General features: G+C 33.9%; 2 protein-coding genes across 4 annotated transcripts in view; both read right to left on the bottom strand.

The window, feature by feature from the left end:
- Window positions 1-2,043: 2,043 nt before the first annotated feature.
- Window positions 2,044-2,918, bottom strand: LOC106463568 (CREB-binding protein-like). The gene has a single exon (XM_013923617.2). The coding sequence runs from the start codon at window positions 2,914-2,916 to the stop codon at window positions 2,158-2,160; it is 759 nt and encodes a 252-aa protein (XP_013779071.2). The 5' UTR covers window positions 2,917-2,918; the 3' UTR covers window positions 2,044-2,157.
- Window positions 2,044-19,606, bottom strand: part of LOC106463562 (CREB-binding protein-like) — a 38,859-nt gene continuing 21,296 nt past the window's right edge. For all 3 annotated transcript variants that reach the window (XM_022391096.1, XM_022391098.1, XM_022391097.1), the window contains exons 14-23: window positions 18,629-18,696; window positions 17,442-17,589; window positions 17,087-17,233; window positions 14,022-14,135; window positions 8,750-8,915; window positions 7,789-7,986; window positions 5,993-6,145; window positions 5,492-5,773; window positions 4,971-5,294; window positions 2,044-4,121 (exon numbers count right to left, since the gene is read on the bottom strand). In XM_022391096.1, the coding sequence (XP_022246804.1) occupies window positions 2,919-4,121; window positions 4,971-5,294; window positions 5,492-5,773; window positions 5,993-6,145; window positions 7,789-7,986; window positions 8,750-8,915; window positions 14,022-14,135; window positions 17,087-17,233; window positions 17,442-17,589; window positions 18,629-18,696 (2,803 nt within the window). In that variant the 3' untranslated portion in view covers window positions 2,044-2,918. The remainder of the gene's footprint in view (window positions 4,122-4,970; window positions 5,295-5,491; window positions 5,774-5,992; window positions 6,146-7,788; window positions 7,987-8,749; window positions 8,916-14,021; window positions 14,136-17,086; window positions 17,234-17,441; window positions 17,590-18,628; window positions 18,697-19,606) is intronic.

Below are 19,606 nucleotides of genomic sequence, written 5' to 3'. Positions count from 1 at the left end.
AAGTATACAGAAGACAGCATTTTCGAGTGGACAATATCTGCTATCTGTGGAAGTAGTTGTTGCAATAAGCACATTGTGCAAGTATACAGAAGACAGCATTTTCGAGTGGACAATATCTGCTATCTGTGGGAGTAGTTCTTGCAATAAGCACATTGTGCAAGTATACAGAAGACAGCATTTTCGAGTGGACAATATCTGCTATCTGTGGAAGTAGTTGTTGCAATAAGCACATTGTGCACGGATACAGAATACAGCATTCTCAAGTGGACAATATCTGCCATCTGTGGAAGTAGTTCTTTCAATAAGCACATTGTGCACGGATACAGAAGACAGCATTCTCGAGTGGACAATATCTGCTATCTGTGGAAGTAGTTCTTGCAATAAGCACATTGTGCACGGATACAGACGACAGTAATGCCATACAATGCAGTTATGATCTTCCTTATGTTTCAATGGGATTGACCAACAGTGACTTCATAATACATTTCTTGTTCAACCTCAAATTACTAAGTGGGCCTATCTAACTGCTCTATGGTTGATTCAGTTTTACCTGAATATACCACAGTGAATAGACGAAAAATTTTGGTGCCACGACTACCCGTACATAAAAATAAAGAATATGCAACATGTTAAATACAAACAAACAAAGTTAGTACTGTTTTGTTATTCTCACCCTTTTATGTTGTGGTTTGTGTGAATATTGCTTTGCATTTCTGGTTTTCTCTATATATCTATATTGTAGTCTGTTTCAGATATTCAAAAAGAGCCAAACAATAGCTAAGCTAGCTATCCCTACTTTTGAACAGACTAAACAGCATCTACCACCAAATCTTAGGCTACTCTAACAAACTAGTGAGATTTTACCATTGCTCTTATAATAAGCTACAGCTCCAAAATGTGGAGTATATTGTTTTTCTGCAGTAACAGGTCATGAACCATTGGATCCACAGTCTGGCACACTTAACCCCTAGGCCACACCTTACTGTTATCTAGAACAGGATTTCTCAGACTTTGCACCTCAAGACCCACTTACTTAGAAGAAATAACAGAGATGGTTAACATATACAGTTTACGACTCTAGTTCAGGGCAGTAACAAGTGTCCTGGCCCTCAGCAGCCCATAACTGCATGTCACATAGCCCACCAATTGAAAATCATTGGTCTACGATAAACAGCAATCTCTCCAGTTTTATATTGTCTGGTACCACCCAAAATGAATTCTGTAAACACACGACATTATTATGGACAAAACTACAGAAGTATAATCAACAATTATTACAAGTACTTTAAGTAAGAAACAAACTGATTTTATTTTACTATTTGTTTTTATTCAAACTTGTAGTTTTAAAATGTATACAGTATTTACAATATCTCTTTCAATCAACTACTTGTGACCTACGAACCAACTGAGCGTAAAAAGTAGAGATGTACAAGGTATGTTCCCCACTGGAACTCATTCAATCAACATACAATACTACAAGTTCATGAACTCAAGTAACATAAAATGAGATTCTGTGGAGCATATTTTCTCCTTTCAACTCGTTTCTATAAAATACACTGCACAAAATGTTTAACTCTCACCATCCATTTTTAGTGTTTAATAACAAAAAACAAAGATTATTTTTTATAAATCACAGGAAGTTGTGGTCTGCACATGTAGTGGAAAGAAGTTTTACCAGTTCTCTTGATTATCAGAAAATTTACACTTGGGGTCCAGCCTCAATGACATTTATGAGCCTGTTTTCAAACTGTGTGCATAATGTGAGAGATCAAAACAAGGGTTTCAATAGAACTGACACATGCACAATTTAACCATGATCATGATGAGAACACAATAATAAAAATTTCAACATTTTGTTATTGTTAATATTATATTCAACATCAACATTTTGTTACACCTGTAAACTATTGACACACATCTCTGTGTGCGTATGTATGTATGTATAAATATATGAACTATAGTTGTTTTTTTATACTTAACTCAAAGAAACAATCAAACTGATTAACTAGAATACTGTGTCAACCTCTTCTGATAACATTTATCTTTTTTTTTGAAGTACAAAATATTAAAAACTGCAAATTCAAGTCATTCTCTGTCAGAAAATATTCACAGTCATGGCTAGTCCACAATAAGTTCTTGTTTATTCTATATCGAGGGTTACAAGTTTTCAACAAACCTATTCAGCTGCTCCTGAGGAGTTAGCTCATCTCTAGAGAGGCTTGGTTCTGGGTTCCCAGTGTTCTGGCTCACCATGCTGGAATGGGACGAGCTGGCACTCGATAGTTGGGTGAGCATCATATCGTTCGTGGATATTATCTGATCTGGAACTCCATATGCGTGGGAAGCACTCACAGCCACATTGAGAGTTGGGCGAGGAGAATGGGTCTGTGAAGAGTGATGAGGAGACAAAGCATGCTGCTGGTGAGGAGATGGAATGGGCTGTGGTGATCTTACAGATGGGGGAGAGCGTAGCAACTGTTGAGGTGAAGCCACAGGTGCCACTGCCTGAGGATGTCCCATCAGGCTTTGTTGAGGACTCATGGGTGGGTGATTAGGGGATACAATTTGCTGTTTCAATTGTTGAGACTGCAATAAGAGCTGCTGCTGTTGATAAAGTGGATACTGGCCCCCACCATCAGTGTGAAAATTTTGTTGGTGGGGATTATAGTTCATGGAATTAGGTGGACGTGATCGTGGGGTATACAGTGGGGGCTGTTGCCGTTGCATTGCTAACAAGTGCTGTTTTTGCAACCACTGTTGCTGCTGTTGAGATGGTAATTGTACAGGAATTCCTGGCTGAACATCGTTTCCCATATTAGCTTGGTTTGAGACTACCATTTGTTGCTGCTGTTGAGATGATACCTGCCCAGGAATCCCTGGCTGAGAACCACTCCCCATACTAGCTTGGGTTGACATCATCATATGTTGCTGCTGCTGTTGTTGGGTGACAGCTGTCTAGAAATTCCTGGCTGTGCAGCACTCCCAAGATTAGTTTGAGTTGAGACCATCATATGCTGTTGCTGCTGTGGTGATAACTGCCCAGAAATACCTGGCTGAGAACCACTCCCCATACTAGCTTGGGTTGACATCATCATATGTTGCTGCTGTTGTTGGGGTGACAGCTGTCTAGAAATTCCTGGCTGTGCAGCACTGCCAATATCAGCTTGGGTTGAAATCATCATTTGCTGCTGTTGCCGAGGTGATAACTGCCCAGGAATTCCTGATTGTACAGCACTTCCCATACTAGATTGGTTTGAAATCATCATTTGTTGCTGTTGCTGAGGGGATAGCTGCCCAGAAATCCCTGGCTGTAAAGCACTCCCCATATTAGTTTGGGTTGAGACCACCATTTGCTGCTGCTGCTGTGCATTCCTATGTTTAATGAAATAAGCCATGAGCTGAGGGTTTGACTTTAACATCTGCAATACTTTTTGATGTTGCTGAGGGGATGCAGGTAAGTGTAACATCTGTAGCAACTGAGGCAGACCTTGAGGCAACTGAACTGCACGCTGCATGCCTGGCCCTACAGGTGGGGGACCCATAGTAACTGCTGGGTTTCTAGGTGCTGGACCCATCATCTGTGCTGGCTGTCTTATACCCAACTGCTGCTCAGTCATCTGAGTCTGCTGTGGTGAAGCTTGTTGGACAAAGTTTGGTTGTGGTCCGTCCCATCGGTTGGGGCTGTTCAATCCAACCAGTCTGTCGCCCGTGCTTTGGACCATCTGTACTGTGTGAGGCTGTGTCCATGCAGTGGCCATTAAAGTATTTCCATTAGTTGGAGATGGACTCGCAGGGCTTCCCTTCTGGTAAGCACCAACTAGGTGAGGAGCTTGCTGCCTTGCTGCTGCAGCTTGTACTGCTTGGACAGCTTGGAGAGCACCCGCTGGAGGACCTGTTGTTGTAGGTCCAACATGGATCACTGCTGAGGCTTCTGATGAAGACGGCTCACTAGACATTGAATTAGACTGGGAATCCTGCCCAGCCACTTGTTGGTTCTGCATGGTTGCCATACTAGCTATTCGGCGACGGAGAATTTGAGCTTGCTGTACTCTCTGTTGGAGTTGTTGTTGGCGAAGTTTGTGTTTGATGTTTAGACAGAACGGTACCAAGCACTTTTCTTCCTAAAAAACAAAAAACAATTCTACGTTATAACACACTATAAAAAACATTACACAGCGAGAAAAGCTTACAGTTCCTGATTCGGTTTTACTGGTAAACAGATAATTAACATCTAAATGTTCTTGAACCATTAAACAGAATAACACAATCATAAAACAATGAATTAAATTTAACACTTTTATCTACTAAAATATTAGCAACACAGTGACTCAACAAGAATCAACTACTTTATTTAAAAACATTATGGAGAATGCACCTGCTTGTAAACAAGTTGTTTAACTTACTGATGAACTCTGAGGACTAACAACAACTATAGTAAAAGATCTTATGCTTTATTTAGTGTTATGTTCAGTAACTGCAAGGAAGGTGTTGAAAACCATAATGAACAGACCAGAGAAATCAAGTTTTCTTATGCTGATAAAATTGTAAAATTTGGGTTCTTTATTTTAAATTTTACTCTAAATTCATTATATTACACTTTTGTATACTTGAAATATATAAAAATTCTCTTTTATAAATAGTTATAAAAAAATCTGGTGTGACACCATCTTACTCCTGATCAGCTTGTAAACAAACTAAACATTCAAGTTTCAACAGCAGTTTGAGTTGTAAATAACCTATCTTTATGAATCTTTTTCAGGTTTTAAAAGCAATCTGTTTTTAACATAGAGTATAATGGATGAAGCTTCTTTATTTTATGAAGAACTAAGCTAGTGAGATAAGTGTATAGAAAACAAACATTCTTCCCTAATATAAGCTCTGCTTTATAATTTATTTGTGCAGTTATAGAATCCTACATACCATTAGTCTCTACATACTAACTAGAACACTATTTTATAACGTTCACAAACCTGACAATGTCTAGCATGGTAATAACACAGTGTAATAAGCTGTTTGCAGACAGGACAGCCACCATTCTTACGCTTGCAGCTTTTGGAGTGCTGGACAATACGTTTCATCTTTTGACAGCTTGCCAGTCTACAGTTGGCATCTCGACATTGACAAGCATGAAGAAGCGATTGGATGCATCTCTGGATGGACAGCCAACGTGATTCTTGGGGATTGGCCCGTTTCTGATCTGAAGCAGCAGAGCCATCATCCAAGTCAAAACCAAGCTTTTCCATCTTGTGCACATGATTTTCTTTTTTGTAACACAGTACACATAGATCAAAGTCCTGTCCACAGAAAATACCAACATTAATCTCATAAACCTATTTAGGGTTAGGAGAAAAAAAAGATGAAAAACACAAGTTCACACTCAATATCAAATTCACAAAACAATTTTTATCTTTTACTTTTACAAGTTTGGAAAAATTTTCCTTATCCAGTAATAATCTGTAAAATGAGGGAGAAAAAAAAAACAAATACATACATCACACACTGTGCAGTGGAATCTGGTCTCCACATTAGCTTTACATCTGTTACACGTGTATACAAATCGATCTTGCCCTTGATTGTGTAACTCATACAACATGGCCATAGTTGAGTACTTTGCACGTCGTAATGATGAGAATTCATGATGCTTTTCTCGTGCCGATGTCAGAAAGGCATCCCTTCCATCCATCAAGTCACAGTTAATAGGAGGGTCGGGATCTTGAATAGGAGCCAAGCTGGCAGCTGCCTGAGCCGAATGAAGACGAATTACAAAGAATACCTGAGAGATAGAAAGCAAAATAAAAATCTGAATCAACAGTCACATATTTCTATAAATACACAGATATACATACCCTAAATGTATTATAAAAACTTCAAGTGAACACTCCAATATGAAGAATGGTCAACACTTCATAAGACTGGCCTAATACTGAATTAGTGAGATTGTAAACACTGTTTTCCTAAATGCTGAAAGTTCTCTACCAATGAATGCTCTTACCTCTTTGTGTTTTTCCATTGTGGCATAAATTTTAGCAGACAGATCATTTCCTGTGTTTGGAACATTTGACTTTTTGTTGCTCTTCCTCTGTGTGTTTTTGTTCTTGCTGATTTTCTTGTTTCGTCCACTCTTTTGCCCCTTTTTTTTCCCTTGCTGTAAAGTGAATCAAAACCACTACCTTAGCTATAATACAAAACTAAATGCCAAGAATATTTTGAAAAACTACATGATTGTAAGAGTTATCTAGAATAAAACCTTTTTTTTAACTTCAAATTAGGTGGGCTAGATTTATAACCATTTCTTATTTTGATTAATGATATTTTACCAAATATAACACTAATTAGTAAACATATTGCCTTATTTCTGTGCTAAACATAACATAAGCAACTAAAGTAAAATCAACAACTGTCAGCAAAGAACATAATACACTTTACTTTTTTGTTTTAGAAATAACTACCTGTTGGTCTAACAAAGTTCATAGGTTAATTTAACCAGAGTTTTAAAGCAGTGGTCTCACTCGTGTTCTTACAGAAAAAGGTATTGACAACAAATTATAGCTAAAAGTACTGACAGAGCATAAATGATTTTTTTAATTTGCTAGTTACTAACAGGATACATTAGGAAAAACTATATACTACTACAGATAATATAGACAATTTACAAATTGATTGCTTTGAAAATGTTTATCTAATAAGAAGCCAGCAAACAAAAGTTGAAATAAAACAAATTTAAGCATGTGAAAAAATTAAGCTATACCTTACACTCAATTACAGAATGTTGGATACTTCTGTATTTTTACCAATAATAAATTTCTAAGTTTGCATACATTATTATGTATTTAAATATAGCTAAATTAACTCATTTTTCCACATTATTATATTTTAAATAATTTTAGTTTCGTTTACAGTTTGTTCTAAACATTAAGTTTTTAACAATTTAGATTTACATATTACTTCAAATGTTATTACATCTTTATCAAATTAATTTACAGAGTACTTCAAATGTTATTACACCTTTAACAATTTAATTTACAAATTACTTCAAATGTTATTACAAATGAGTTTATATTTAAAACAGTATAGTTTCATTACAAATTGTTCCAGATGATATTACATTCTTAGTAACTTAGTTTCATTTAGAGACTATTCCAAATGAGTTTATGTTTAAAACAGTATAGTTTCATTACAAATTTTTCCAGACGATATTACATTCTTGGTAACTTAAGTTTTATTTAGAGACTATTCCAAATGAGTTATGTTTAAAACAGTATAGTTTCATTACAAATTGTTCCAGATAGTATTACATTCTTAGTAACTTAAGTTTTATTTAGAGACTATTCCAAATGAATTTATGTTTAAAACAGTATAGTTTCATTACAAATTGTTCCAGATAGTATTACATTCTTAGTATCTTAGTTTCATTTAGAGACTATTCCAAATGAATTTATGTTTAAAACAGTATAGTTTCATTACAAATTGTTCCAGATAGTATTACATTCTTAGTAACTTAGTTTTATTTAGAGACTATTCCAAATGAGTTTATGTTTAAAACAGTATAGTTTCATTACAAATTGTTTGGTGTTTCTAATCTTTAACAATCTAATTCTTTGAGGAATGTTCATTACCAGTGACCAATGCATTAATATTTATAGCAGTGAACTGTTATATCCAGAGCTGTAGTAAACAATAATACTCCAAACAGACAACTACCTCCAATGAAGAACGAGTATGAGCTAAGCTGAATTCAGTAACGCAAGTGAACAATTCATAGATATATAACTTAAAAATTATACTTACATCCTGAGCACCCTCAGCCTCTCCTTCATCATCTCCACCAGATGCTACTGATGCCTCAGCAGCTTTCCGTTTATCTTCTTCTTCTTGTTCCAGCTCCTTGATGCAGTCTTCCATGACATTAGGCCAAAAGTCTCCTTCAAAATAAGGAAGTTCTGCTACACTTTTTATATTATCCTCAGTGGCCTGTTTCAAGATATCCTGAAAAAAAACCATACGGGCTGTAAGACAAGTACAGCTAAGTCACTAAAAATACTACATACTAGCTATTTGAATTACATTGATGGTTCTATACTCTAATCCAAGAAAGAAAACATCATTCCATATTCTACAGCACACTAATATTCCAAAATACATTACTATATAACACAATTCTAAAATCTATGTTGAAATAAAAAATAAGCATTATACTCTCTTGATATCTTCTGAGAGAAGAAATCTACTGATGTTTGGCAGCATCCAAGAAAAAAAATGTTACTATATTTTCCACAAAGCAAGCCCTCTAGTGCAGTACTGCCAAGTTGTAGGTTTAGACACACAACCATTTAGAAAAAGTTGTATTCCTTGAAATACTATTCAGCACAGAATAAACAAAATAAATAGTTAGTAAAACTAGTTATCTTAGCAGAGTTTAGTAGACATACTATTGAGACAGACACTGATAGACTGAGAGATTCAGATCTCCAAGCTTTACTGTAAAGATTTAAGTTAATATATTTTTTATTCATCTTACTTATGGAATTTTAACCTAGTTGTATTCTTGGAATTACATTATATAGAACCTTAGATCTGTAATCTGTAAAAGTGGAGTTTTACACTCTTGAAGTTCAAGTTTCTGAACAGAAGTTGTGTGTTTCTTTTCTTCAATATGTCACAACAAGGTTTGCAAAAATAGTTAAATGTTTAATAAAATTTGTTGTAATTTAACTATAAACCTGTTCCACTTAAAAAAATTAAATCTTACCTTGTAATCAAGAACCACTCTTTCAATAATTGCTTTGTCTAGCATCTTTCTATACCACTCCTGTAATCTCTTTGGTTTGGGAATTTTTTGTTCTGGCGGATGGCAGTGAAAGATGTAGTCATCTCCTTCACTGGGTGGGCATGCCCAGATATGTGCCATAGTATACCTTATGGAAACGTAACAGACACATCAAAACACAGTACTGAGAAACATTCTGCAACCACAATGTTACAAGTTACAGACAGATGTTCACTTGAGTACAATGTATGGAAACAGATTAAGTTAATATAATCATGGGTATGCAAACAACAATTTATATGTACAAGGAAAAGTTTTATTGATGATGGAATATACTACATGTTTCAACAGAACATTGGTCTGTCTTCTTCAGTGATAATCAGTACTAAGCAATACAAGGTTTATATATCATTCAAAGACAAAAGATAAGAATTAACTGTAATGGAAACGGTGTCAAGCAGGATATGGTTAAAGGAAAAAGCTGGTCAAGTGTATGGGCAGTGAAACGACCTTGCCAAATACAGTTAATATTGCAGGGGCCGTTATAATGGTTTAGTGAGAGATAATTTACTTTGGTGGTTTCTATAGTTTCTAAACAGTCTCATTCTTTTACAGTTTTGGGTTGGTGTAGGTGTTCACTATCTATGGTAGTAATACCAGGACAATAACCTAGGTCTTGCAGTCTCCTTTTTCACTTCTGATAGTGATGATGTTAAACGACTGTTGCCCTGGAACACTGTTTTCACTGACAGAGACCTTTATGCAATACACTGATGTCAAACTCCTCTTTCCACAGTCCATCAATTGTGAATAGTTAGTAAATTTTGCAGACCCATTTGAGCAGCCCAAAGTCACAGAAACCTGCAAGAGGTGCATCTGGTAATTTAACCAGTTTGTCTGCAAATAGCTTAGCATGAATTACTCTTTGTACTTACATCTTGAAAAAGAGCTAGCAGCTGCTCAGTACTTCATTGGCATCCAGTCTACACAAAGCTGTTTTTTTAACTTGCAGTATAGTGGTGTTAGCTTGATAGTAAGCAGAGCTCACTTTTCTTGACTCTCCAGGTTATCATTATATCTATACTCCACAATCATCGAGGAAACTTTAGCAGAATTCTGTGTGTCATATTTTAAAATTATATCTACAAGAACGATAATAAATTTCTTGAAATACATACATACATGTGTCACATGCTAGATAATGTTTGTACAGCCTCAGTTGACACGTGCTTCATCTAACATGATGACATACTTACATGTGTCACAAGCTAGATAATGTTTGTACAGCCTCAGTAGACATGTGCTTCATCTAACATGACATACTTACATGTGTCACAAGCTAGATAATGTTTCTACAGCCTCAGTAGACACGTGCTTCATCTAACATGATGACATACTTACATGTGTCACAAGCTAGATAATGTTTCTACAGCCTCAGTAGACACGTGCTTCATCTAACATGATAACATACTTCCATTTGTTATATGCTAGATAATGTTTGTACAGCCTCAGTAGACACGTGCTTCATCTAACATGATAACATACTTCCATTTGTTATATGCTAGATAATGTTTGTACAGCCTCAGTTGACACGTGCTTCATCCAACATGATAACATACTTCCATTTGTTATATGCTAGATAATGTTTCTACAGCCTCAGTTGCCACGTGCTTCATCTAACATGATGACATACTTCCATTTGTTATATGCTAGATAATGTTTGTACAGCCTCAGTTGACATGTGCTTCATCTAACATGATAACATACTTCCATTTGTTATATGCTAGATAATGTTTCTTCAGCTTTAGAGACTTGGTCTTGTGAACACAACTCTTGTAGATATAAATCTGTATGAATTATCCTCTTTATGGATCTAACAGAAGTTCCTACAATATGTACTTTAGGTGACAAGTTGTTTCCATGCTGGAAACACATCTCCCCTTGTTTTATCAATACAGACATCACTTTCTTCAGAATAAAAAAGTTTCATGCAGACTAAGAGAATTTCACTTAGGTAAGTATTGTAATATAACCTTCCCATAAGGGGTAAGCTTTAGTCAACATCTGTATTTGAAAATCACTACATTCTAACTGAGTTGCGACAAGGTCAGGGCTTATAATCCACTTAGTCACAGGTAAAGTTGTTACCACAGATCGTGAAGAACCTTCTGTCTGCTTGTCAATATCTGACTATAAGCACAATAAGTAGTTTCACTATCAATATGAATATTTTCTGTCTAAAAATGGTCACGAATGATAATTGAGCACATTTACACCAACAATATGTTTAATAATTTAGCTGTTGACAAAAAAGGTAAAAAAATCTTACAAACAAACATTTTGCTTGCCAAATTTAAGAAGCAGTTCTGAGCTTAAAATGTTTCATCTTGAAAAAAAGTAAGATAGTAACCTTTTAAAATTCAAAAGTATTAAACATGTTCATAAATAAATAAAATAATGTCCAGAATTATCTTTATTGGCTCAATGAACAAGAAAAAAAAGATCTTGTCTTGGTATAATAAATTTAGATTTTCCATTATTAATTATAAAAAGATAATTATCAAATACAGTTGACCCCCCATTGACATCCTAGTTACATTATTGAGAACTGCAATGTTATTGGGGACCCAATAAGTCAGAGTTGTGTTCCAGCAGGATAATTTAATGTCCTATCTATAAAAAAGGCAAAGTATATTATGAAGTATAATATAATAACAAAGTAAAGAATATGTACCAAAGTACAACATTAAATAAAAAATTAAGCTGGCAATGGTTTATTGGGAGAGTAGGTGGAGCTGGATCATCTACTTTGTTTTCCTTCTTCTAAAAAAACTGAGTTAATCACAACTGTCTTGCCTGCTTCTTTTTTCTATTTATAAAATTCCTGGTAGCCTGATAGAGCTGCTTCAACTTGCCTTCTGATGGTACTGCTCTACTTGCAATCAGAGTCGTTCTTGGCAAAGATAGCAAGACCTTAATTAATTTTGCAAAAAGCCCCTCACATGTTCTTGCATGTCGACTAAACAACTTGGTTTACTTCCTCTGGCTGCTCATCTTCTATAAATCGTTGCTGATCTAATTTTTTTAAGTCTTCATTGAACTGAATTCCCCATGTGATTGAAGCAACTCCTCCACATCTTCATCTTCCATTCCCTCCAGTCATGCATTATGGGCAAGGTTGACAATTTCTCCACAAACTGCTGGTATTTCTTCTTCAAAACTCTCGAAGTCATAAATTCATTCCAGCCATATGTTCCTCCAAACTCTGTTCATACAAGTAGCAGTGACTTCTTTCGAGGCATGGTCGATGTTGTCGATTGCCTTCATGATATTATACGAGTGCCAGAAGGCCCTGATTGTAAGGTTCTCATTAGCAGATGTCTCAGTAAGTTGCTGACAAAAGACATGACATAGATAGTACGCCTTAAACATCACTATGACCACCTGATTCATTGGCTGAATGAGCGATGTTGTGTTCGGAGGCAAAAAACACAGTCTGGACCGGAATGCAAGTCTCTAAATTGTCCAAATGAGAAGGGTGACTAGGAGCATTATCTAGAGAAGTAAAGCTTTTTTTTCCAGTTTTTTTCAATGCAGTATTTCTCCACTGCTGGGAAAAAGTAGGAGATGAACCAATCTTGAAAAACATCATTTTTCACCAAAGCTTTGTGACTGGAACAACAAATAACTGATAAATGTAGCTTCAAGAATCCTTTCATAGCCCATGGCATTTCTGAATGGTACACTAGCATTGGTACATCCTGCCACATTACCACCAAGTAACAGCATAAGGCAATTTTTTGAGGCATTAAGTCCAGGAGCAGTCCACACAAGAAATAAACATACATGACAGCATCCGTTTCATCTCCTTGAAAACTAATTCAGGAAAATATCCACCAATTTCTGTGATCTCTTTTAACTAGTCTGGAAATTCCAAAGCAGCTTGGTGATTTGCACTAGTGGCCTTATCTGTTATTTCAATGTTATGTAGATTATTTCTTTGTCTAAAATGGTCAAACCAACCTTTACTTGCAGCAATGGATCCTGCCTCTTCATGTAATTACCCATACAAAGTATTAGCTTTCTCCATTAACAGAGCCTGGCTTTATGGCATACAATTCTAATTTTGGTCAATAGCCCATGCATTACTAATCTTTCCTTTATCTGAGACGCGATTTCTCGTATGGCTTAATTTACTTGAAGCAAATAGTGTACTGACATTTTTTAAATATGTTCTTCCAGTTGTGGCAGGAAACCCTAAGTTTCTTGCAACATCAACAGCATATCGCCTTTCCTCTAAGTATTTCAAAATTGAACTTTTTACTTTATTTAATGTTATTAATCTTGAGTCACTTTTTTACTCTCATCATCTGCAAGACTACTTGCTGGTTGCTTCAATGTCATAAATTCTAGTATTGTAGAATAATTATAACATATATGAGTGACTGTCGCAACTTAAAAAAGCAAACACCAAAATGTGAATAATGTTACAGTAAAGCTAACTCATGGAAAGTGTTTTTTTTAAAGTTCTACTTCTATTACTTTTTAATGCTTTTTATTATTTTTTGGATGACATAAAAACAAAACGACGTAATTACAGATGACATCAACGAGGGGGTGGGTTGACTGTACTCTGATATAAATCAGATCATCTGAAAACAAATGACCCCTTTCAGCTTAAATTTCAATAGTATTCTCCACATAAGAAGCAACAAAACTATTTCTATAACTGAATGTAAACAAATAATTCTGACCAAAACCACACCACATAAGAATAAACACAGAATAGCAACATATATATGGAATCCACCATATATTTATTAAAGTTCAAACTTGCACCAAGTATCTTATTTATCTTTACAAATACACTCCCACAGAACACAAAGAAAAAAAGGTTTAGTTTAACATTCAGTTGTGTCAACACACATCCACTGTACGTGCAACTGTGGACACAAACAGAATGGTAAATTAAATCATAAGAAACATCAGAATCAAATGGTGGTTTATATAACATATACCTTGTTTGGGAATTAAACTTGTTGTAATTCCACTGTGCTTAAGTTTAATACAACTAAATATTTATTATACCAATTTTTAACCTCTATATAGTAATAATTCAACTTGCTTTATAGTTGCTCATATTTGACCAGTTTCTATATTTAAAAACTAACCTTCTTTATGTTATTAAAAATAAAATTCAATGATAAAGACATAGACCTTTAACATAATTAAATTTCTCAACTTTAGACCTTACCCTAACTGCTTTACATAGTCCAAGTATCCCAGAAGAATCTCATGGTAAACTGCTGTCCTGAACTGTTTCGGTCGAAAGAAATGTACACTATCCAGATAAGCTATGTATACCCTCCTGGCAAGAGAAAGATGTATTATGTAGTTTAAGTTCATCAAAACTCCTCAGCTTTATAACAATATAAAACTTCACTGGATCTTGTAAGAATATCACAAACTTCTTAAGTTTGAAGGAAAGGAATAATTCTGATGTTTTGTAAATTTCACTTCAAAACCAAACCAAATAACAATACATACAAAAAAAATAGATAACATGACCAGTCATTAGTTGTAACAAAACAGTGTCATACCTTTAAAACTTTCAGCATGGGCTCGGTCCCTGGGACTGACCTTATAATTATTTTATGCTTGTTATAGTTTTCATGAAATAACTTTTAAATTAGTAAGCGAATTTTAATGAAATCTGACAGATTATCAGTAAACACTACAATGCTTTCATATGCATAATATTAAATACTTTTATTAAGTCTTAAGGTTTGTAAATCAATGTTTTTCTCGTGTCTATTTTTTTTTTTTTGCATGTTGCCTATCTATCATGCAAAGTAATATTCATTTTAAGATTAAAAATACTTTTATGCATCAGAAAATTCTGAACTTTCACATGTGAAATCTTTATAATGTTGAGATAGTTATCCAACATTTCTTAAGAAAAAACTTTATATTTTATCTGTTATTTTCAGTAATTAATCTCTGTACGGGTTCGATAGATATGGCCGATCTCGAAACCACTATAAAAAGAAAAAAGGAAATAACTATAAATTATGTCTCTTTCATTCTAGAAAACATAAATGTTTAGACTAAATAGCTTATATTTCATAACATTATACATTTATATACAGTACACTACTGATTTTCTGGCAACTGATGGTCCAGCACCTCATTTAATCCATAAAAAATTATGAGCGCGCACTTGAAATTGCTTGAATTTTTTCATGAATCTTGCCAAGAATATGTAGTTTAACAAGATACAAATATTTAGTTTTGATTTTTTCTTCAATTTTTTACAACACAGAATGTTGATAACAGTGTATGAAAATTCTAAATATAACATACCATAAAATAATAATTTTCTGAAAAAATATTTAAAGAAAGTTGTTTAATTAAATTTTGTATTTTTGTCAACAGAGAGAATTTAAAGATATCGTCATGTGCCCCCGTCCCAAAAGAGTTAATTGTTTACATCTGCAGTTGGTGGTGGTGATCTTTCGGTTTTGTGTAATTCTAGGCTTATTTTGCTTACATTTAACCATAGCTATGGCTTCTAAGCAAGGTCTGTTTTGTGTGATTCTAAGCAAGGTCCGTTTTGTGTGATTCTAAGCTTATTTTGCTTACATTTAACGATAGCTATGGCTTCTAAGCAAGGTCTGTTTTGTGTGATTCTAAGCAAGGTCCGTTTTGTGTGATTCTAAGCTTATTTTGCTTACATTTAACCATAGCTATGGCTTCTAAGCAAGGTCTGTTTTGTGTGATTCTAAGCTTATTTTGCTTACATTTAACCATAGCTATGGCTTCTAAGCAAGGTCCGTTTTGTGTGATTCTAAGCTTATTTTGCTTACATTTAACCATAGCTATGGCTTCTAAGCAAGGTCCGTTTTGTGTGATTTTAAGCTTATTTTGCTTACATTTAACCATAGCTATGGCTTCTAAGCAAGGTCCAAGTGACAGTCGTGGTGTCAAGAGTAAGCACAAGTCCATATCGATACAAGACATGATAAAACTGTTGAAACAACTTGACCGTGGTGTTTCCGTGTGGAAACTGTGTGATACGTATGGTATTGGTTCATCAACTGTTTACAATATAAGGAAGCAAAGAGACAAAATAATGAAATTCTTTGCAGACAGTGATTGCAAGAAGCAAATGAGCATTAGAAAAACTATGAAAGATGGTAAGAGTACCGAGCATGATCGAGTGATGATGGAATGGTTTCAACAACGTCGGAGTGATGGAATGGAGTCATTAGCTCTACAATTCCAGAAAAATTCTAAAATTTGCCACTTACTACTGCAACATTCTTTGTAAGTACAGTAACTAATAAACCTTTTTCATTTATACTGTACTAATAAACCTGTACTAATGTATTTCATTAATCATCTAATTCACATTTAATATTTGTTTTATCTAAGTTTCTAGCAGTTCTTGGTGCTTTAGAGACACGAGAGTGGTATAATTAGTGGCTTACGTGCACTCATGTTACCGTATCAAATAACATAAAACTGATCTTTGGTCTGCACAATGTAACTTGTCTTGGCTGTGTTTTAGTAGGCTAGTATTTTGTAAAATACAGTCACATTTTCATTATTATACATTATATATGTATATAGATTATTGCTAAAAATATTTTCCCTAAAACATAGAACAGTAAACAAAGAAGTAAAGCAAACAATTATCTCTTCCCGTTACAACCTTTGTATTCGGTTGCTAAGCCTTTAAAAATTTTGCATGTGGAGGATATGAAACAAAATATTCTTCTAAGGTTTTATATACACATTTGAATGTCTGAAAAATCATAAATTACTACATTAACACCATAGAATTCCACTATTATTTATAAAGCTTAGTATCTAAGATGTATTTAGTCTTAAAAAATATGAAATTTCAAGCAGACTAAAGACATCCTACCTTTTTGAAAAATTGGTTCAAAAGAAATGGCACCAAATGGTAATTCGAGTTTCTAATCATACAAAAGTATAGACTTCACAAACATCTAATTTGAACCAGTACTGTATTCAACATACCATGTGACATACAAAAATCGATGTTTATCTGTGTTTTTTAATATCTGCTTTTAAGACATCGAGTATATAGTACTAAAATTTGAATTATAATCTACAGTTTGATACCAAAGTTATTGACATAAATTCATGAGATAGTAGTTCAATAAAATTTTGAATGAGAGTCAACAAATGTGATGACATGGCCTTTCACCCGTGACCCGTCTCGAAAGGGTTAACTTGACCAGAATTAATACTTTCATCTTATGTTTATCAATCACAATTAAACGATCTTACCTCGTGTTTGGCATGGGACTTTCAGACCCATACTCCTGGACGTGCATACCAAAGAAACAGACCTCAACCCCATCTATTTCTTCAAATGCAAAAAGGGCCTTGGTTCGATAAGGAAACTGTTCTGGTAATTGTCCAGTTTCTACGTATCTGGAATAAAAGTGTGAATTACATAAAAAAATTATGCAAAAGCAAGTGTTAATCACTTTAACAATAAACAAAGATTTCAGTGGTGCCAAGAATATATAATAAACATAATACCGAAGAAAGAATACATTATTACAGATTAATATAATAGAGAACAAAGTAATTCAACAACAAACTAAAGTGTACCAATATATCATTTATATATACACACCTGCTTCTCATTCCTGCCTTTACGTCCATGATTTTGTCTCCACTTGCCACCACTCTGATTGTAACTTCAACCCCACAAATTTCTTTTTTCTTCAGGTAATTGTTCACTCGATTTTCAATGTAATTTCCAAGCTTTGTTTGTTGCAATCCTACATACAAAATAATGAAGTTCAGACACCATACCTGTTTTAAAATGACTTTTATCTTCACAACAAAGACTAATAAGTCCTCATAATATACTTCTTTAAAGAAATTATACTTATTTGATCTTTTTACTTTTTTCAAATCCTAATCCCAAACTTGTAACACACATACAACAACAAAAAAAGAAATATTTTCCACTTGAGGGCTTGGTGAAATTACTAGGGTTGTATATGTTGTTTTTTTTAATATATGATTTACCAAATTCTTTCTATCTATGGTGTTGTTTACTATCATGCATATATAAACAAAATCAATATAGGTGAATGTATTATCAACAGTCCTGTGTGGATTCCATAAACTGTACAGTTCAATGAACAGTTTGAAATAGTTATATGCCATACACAAACAAACAAACACCTTTTCTCTCAACCTCTTGAACATACAATTTGTTTTAGTTAGATTACATTGTATTATAACATATCCTTCTTAAATCTAAAATCATAACCAAATGTTTTTCTTGCTTGTAGTATGTATGAAGCTAACACCCAAAGCTAATTATAAGAACAGTATTAAATCTCCATCATCTATGTCAACTGCACTGCAAGTATAATCTGTTCATAAATTTTAGTATAAAAAATGTTCACTTTTCTCTGACTTTGGTCACTAAATTTGGCCTTGAACTGTAAACTTGACCAATTTTAACTTCAGAAAAGTTAGTTAATCATTACTGAGATCAATGTTATTTATTAATTCACCTTACAGTCCCTTTGACCTCTACAAGAAATTAGGCTACAATTAATAGCATTATAACATTATATATAAAAAAAAACCTTACCCAAACATCACAATATCATAATAAAATACACAGTATTATTTTTTCACTACAAAGTTAAAAACAATAATACAGCTAAGCCAGCTCCACAAACAATTTAGAGTAAACAAAAATTACATAAACCCTCATAAAAAATACTTTCCTATAACTGAATGCTCACTTAAACTTGAACTTCTCAAAAATAAAGGTTTAACTAAAATCTAATAACTTACTTTTGCTTGTGTACTTGTTTTCTTTTCTCTTTTTCCCTTGCACTTTTAGACAATTATCACACACAAACCTAATATCACAAAACATTTCATTAAAATTCTATTACTTGTTAAAATCAACAGTTTTGTAAACTATAAGTACAGATTTAATCTGCTTTTTTTAGTTACAGTTAACTTGCATTCATAGATATTCTAAACCTTATCGCCCCGGGTATCCTTTATTGTGCATGACACAAGGTTTTAGTGTCTTGCATTCAAAATTTTATTAAACTACTTTCTGTTTATGTTATATCAATTAGAATAGCATAAAATAATCCATATGTTAATAGTATACAAGTTTTAGTTCTTAATTCTACAAGGGAATATAAAAAAAATCCTGAATTTCCACTAGTGTGACCCATTTTGTTTTAGCATGTCATCATCCCTATTTTATCTGTCACCCTCGAAAAGTTACAAATCTAAATGTAAATTACTCTCAAACATCGTTATTGCTCAGACAAACCATAATTCTTATAATCTTCAATTTTATTTGGTTACAGATCTATCAAATACTAAATCAGACCCCCCTACTGCCACATCCACTCTTTCACAATTTGTTGATAGTTCTCTCAATTTCATTATATATTACCTATAACCATTAGAAAGTCAAGGTTTTCATCTATCAAATGACGTATTGCATAACATTGTCTTCTGAACAGAAGAGCTTCAATTTCATTCAGAGTACAAGATTCATTCTGGTGAGAAAGTTAACAGCTAGCTTGGATGAATTTGTAACGGCTCTTGTCGTATAGTTAGAAAGCCATAAAAAGTTTGAGAGTTAGAGGAAATTGTCTGGTTTTTAGTCTATGTTCTTTGGTGCATTATTTAATTAAATTAAAATTATTAAATGCATTACTATTAGTATTATAAAAAAATTAGGGTTAACTCTCTTTGAAACCCAATGGCAAGAAAAAAGAAGATTAATTAAGTATTTTATTTCTT

This window comes from Limulus polyphemus, unplaced genomic scaffold, assembly GCF_000517525.1.
Source record: "Limulus polyphemus unplaced genomic scaffold, Limulus_polyphemus-2.1.2 Scaffold1438, whole genome shotgun sequence".
NCBI lineage: Eukaryota > Metazoa > Arthropoda > Merostomata > Xiphosura > Limulidae > Limulus > Limulus polyphemus.
The sequence above is the reverse complement of the archived record's forward strand: the minus strand, read 5'-3'. Positions and strand labels throughout refer to the sequence as shown.

Excerpts from the sequence above, each read along its gene's own strand:
- LOC106463568 (XM_013923617.2), bottom strand. The coding sequence starts at position 2,916 with ATGTCAACCCAAGCTAGTATGGGGAGTGGTTCTCAGCCAGGGATTCCT.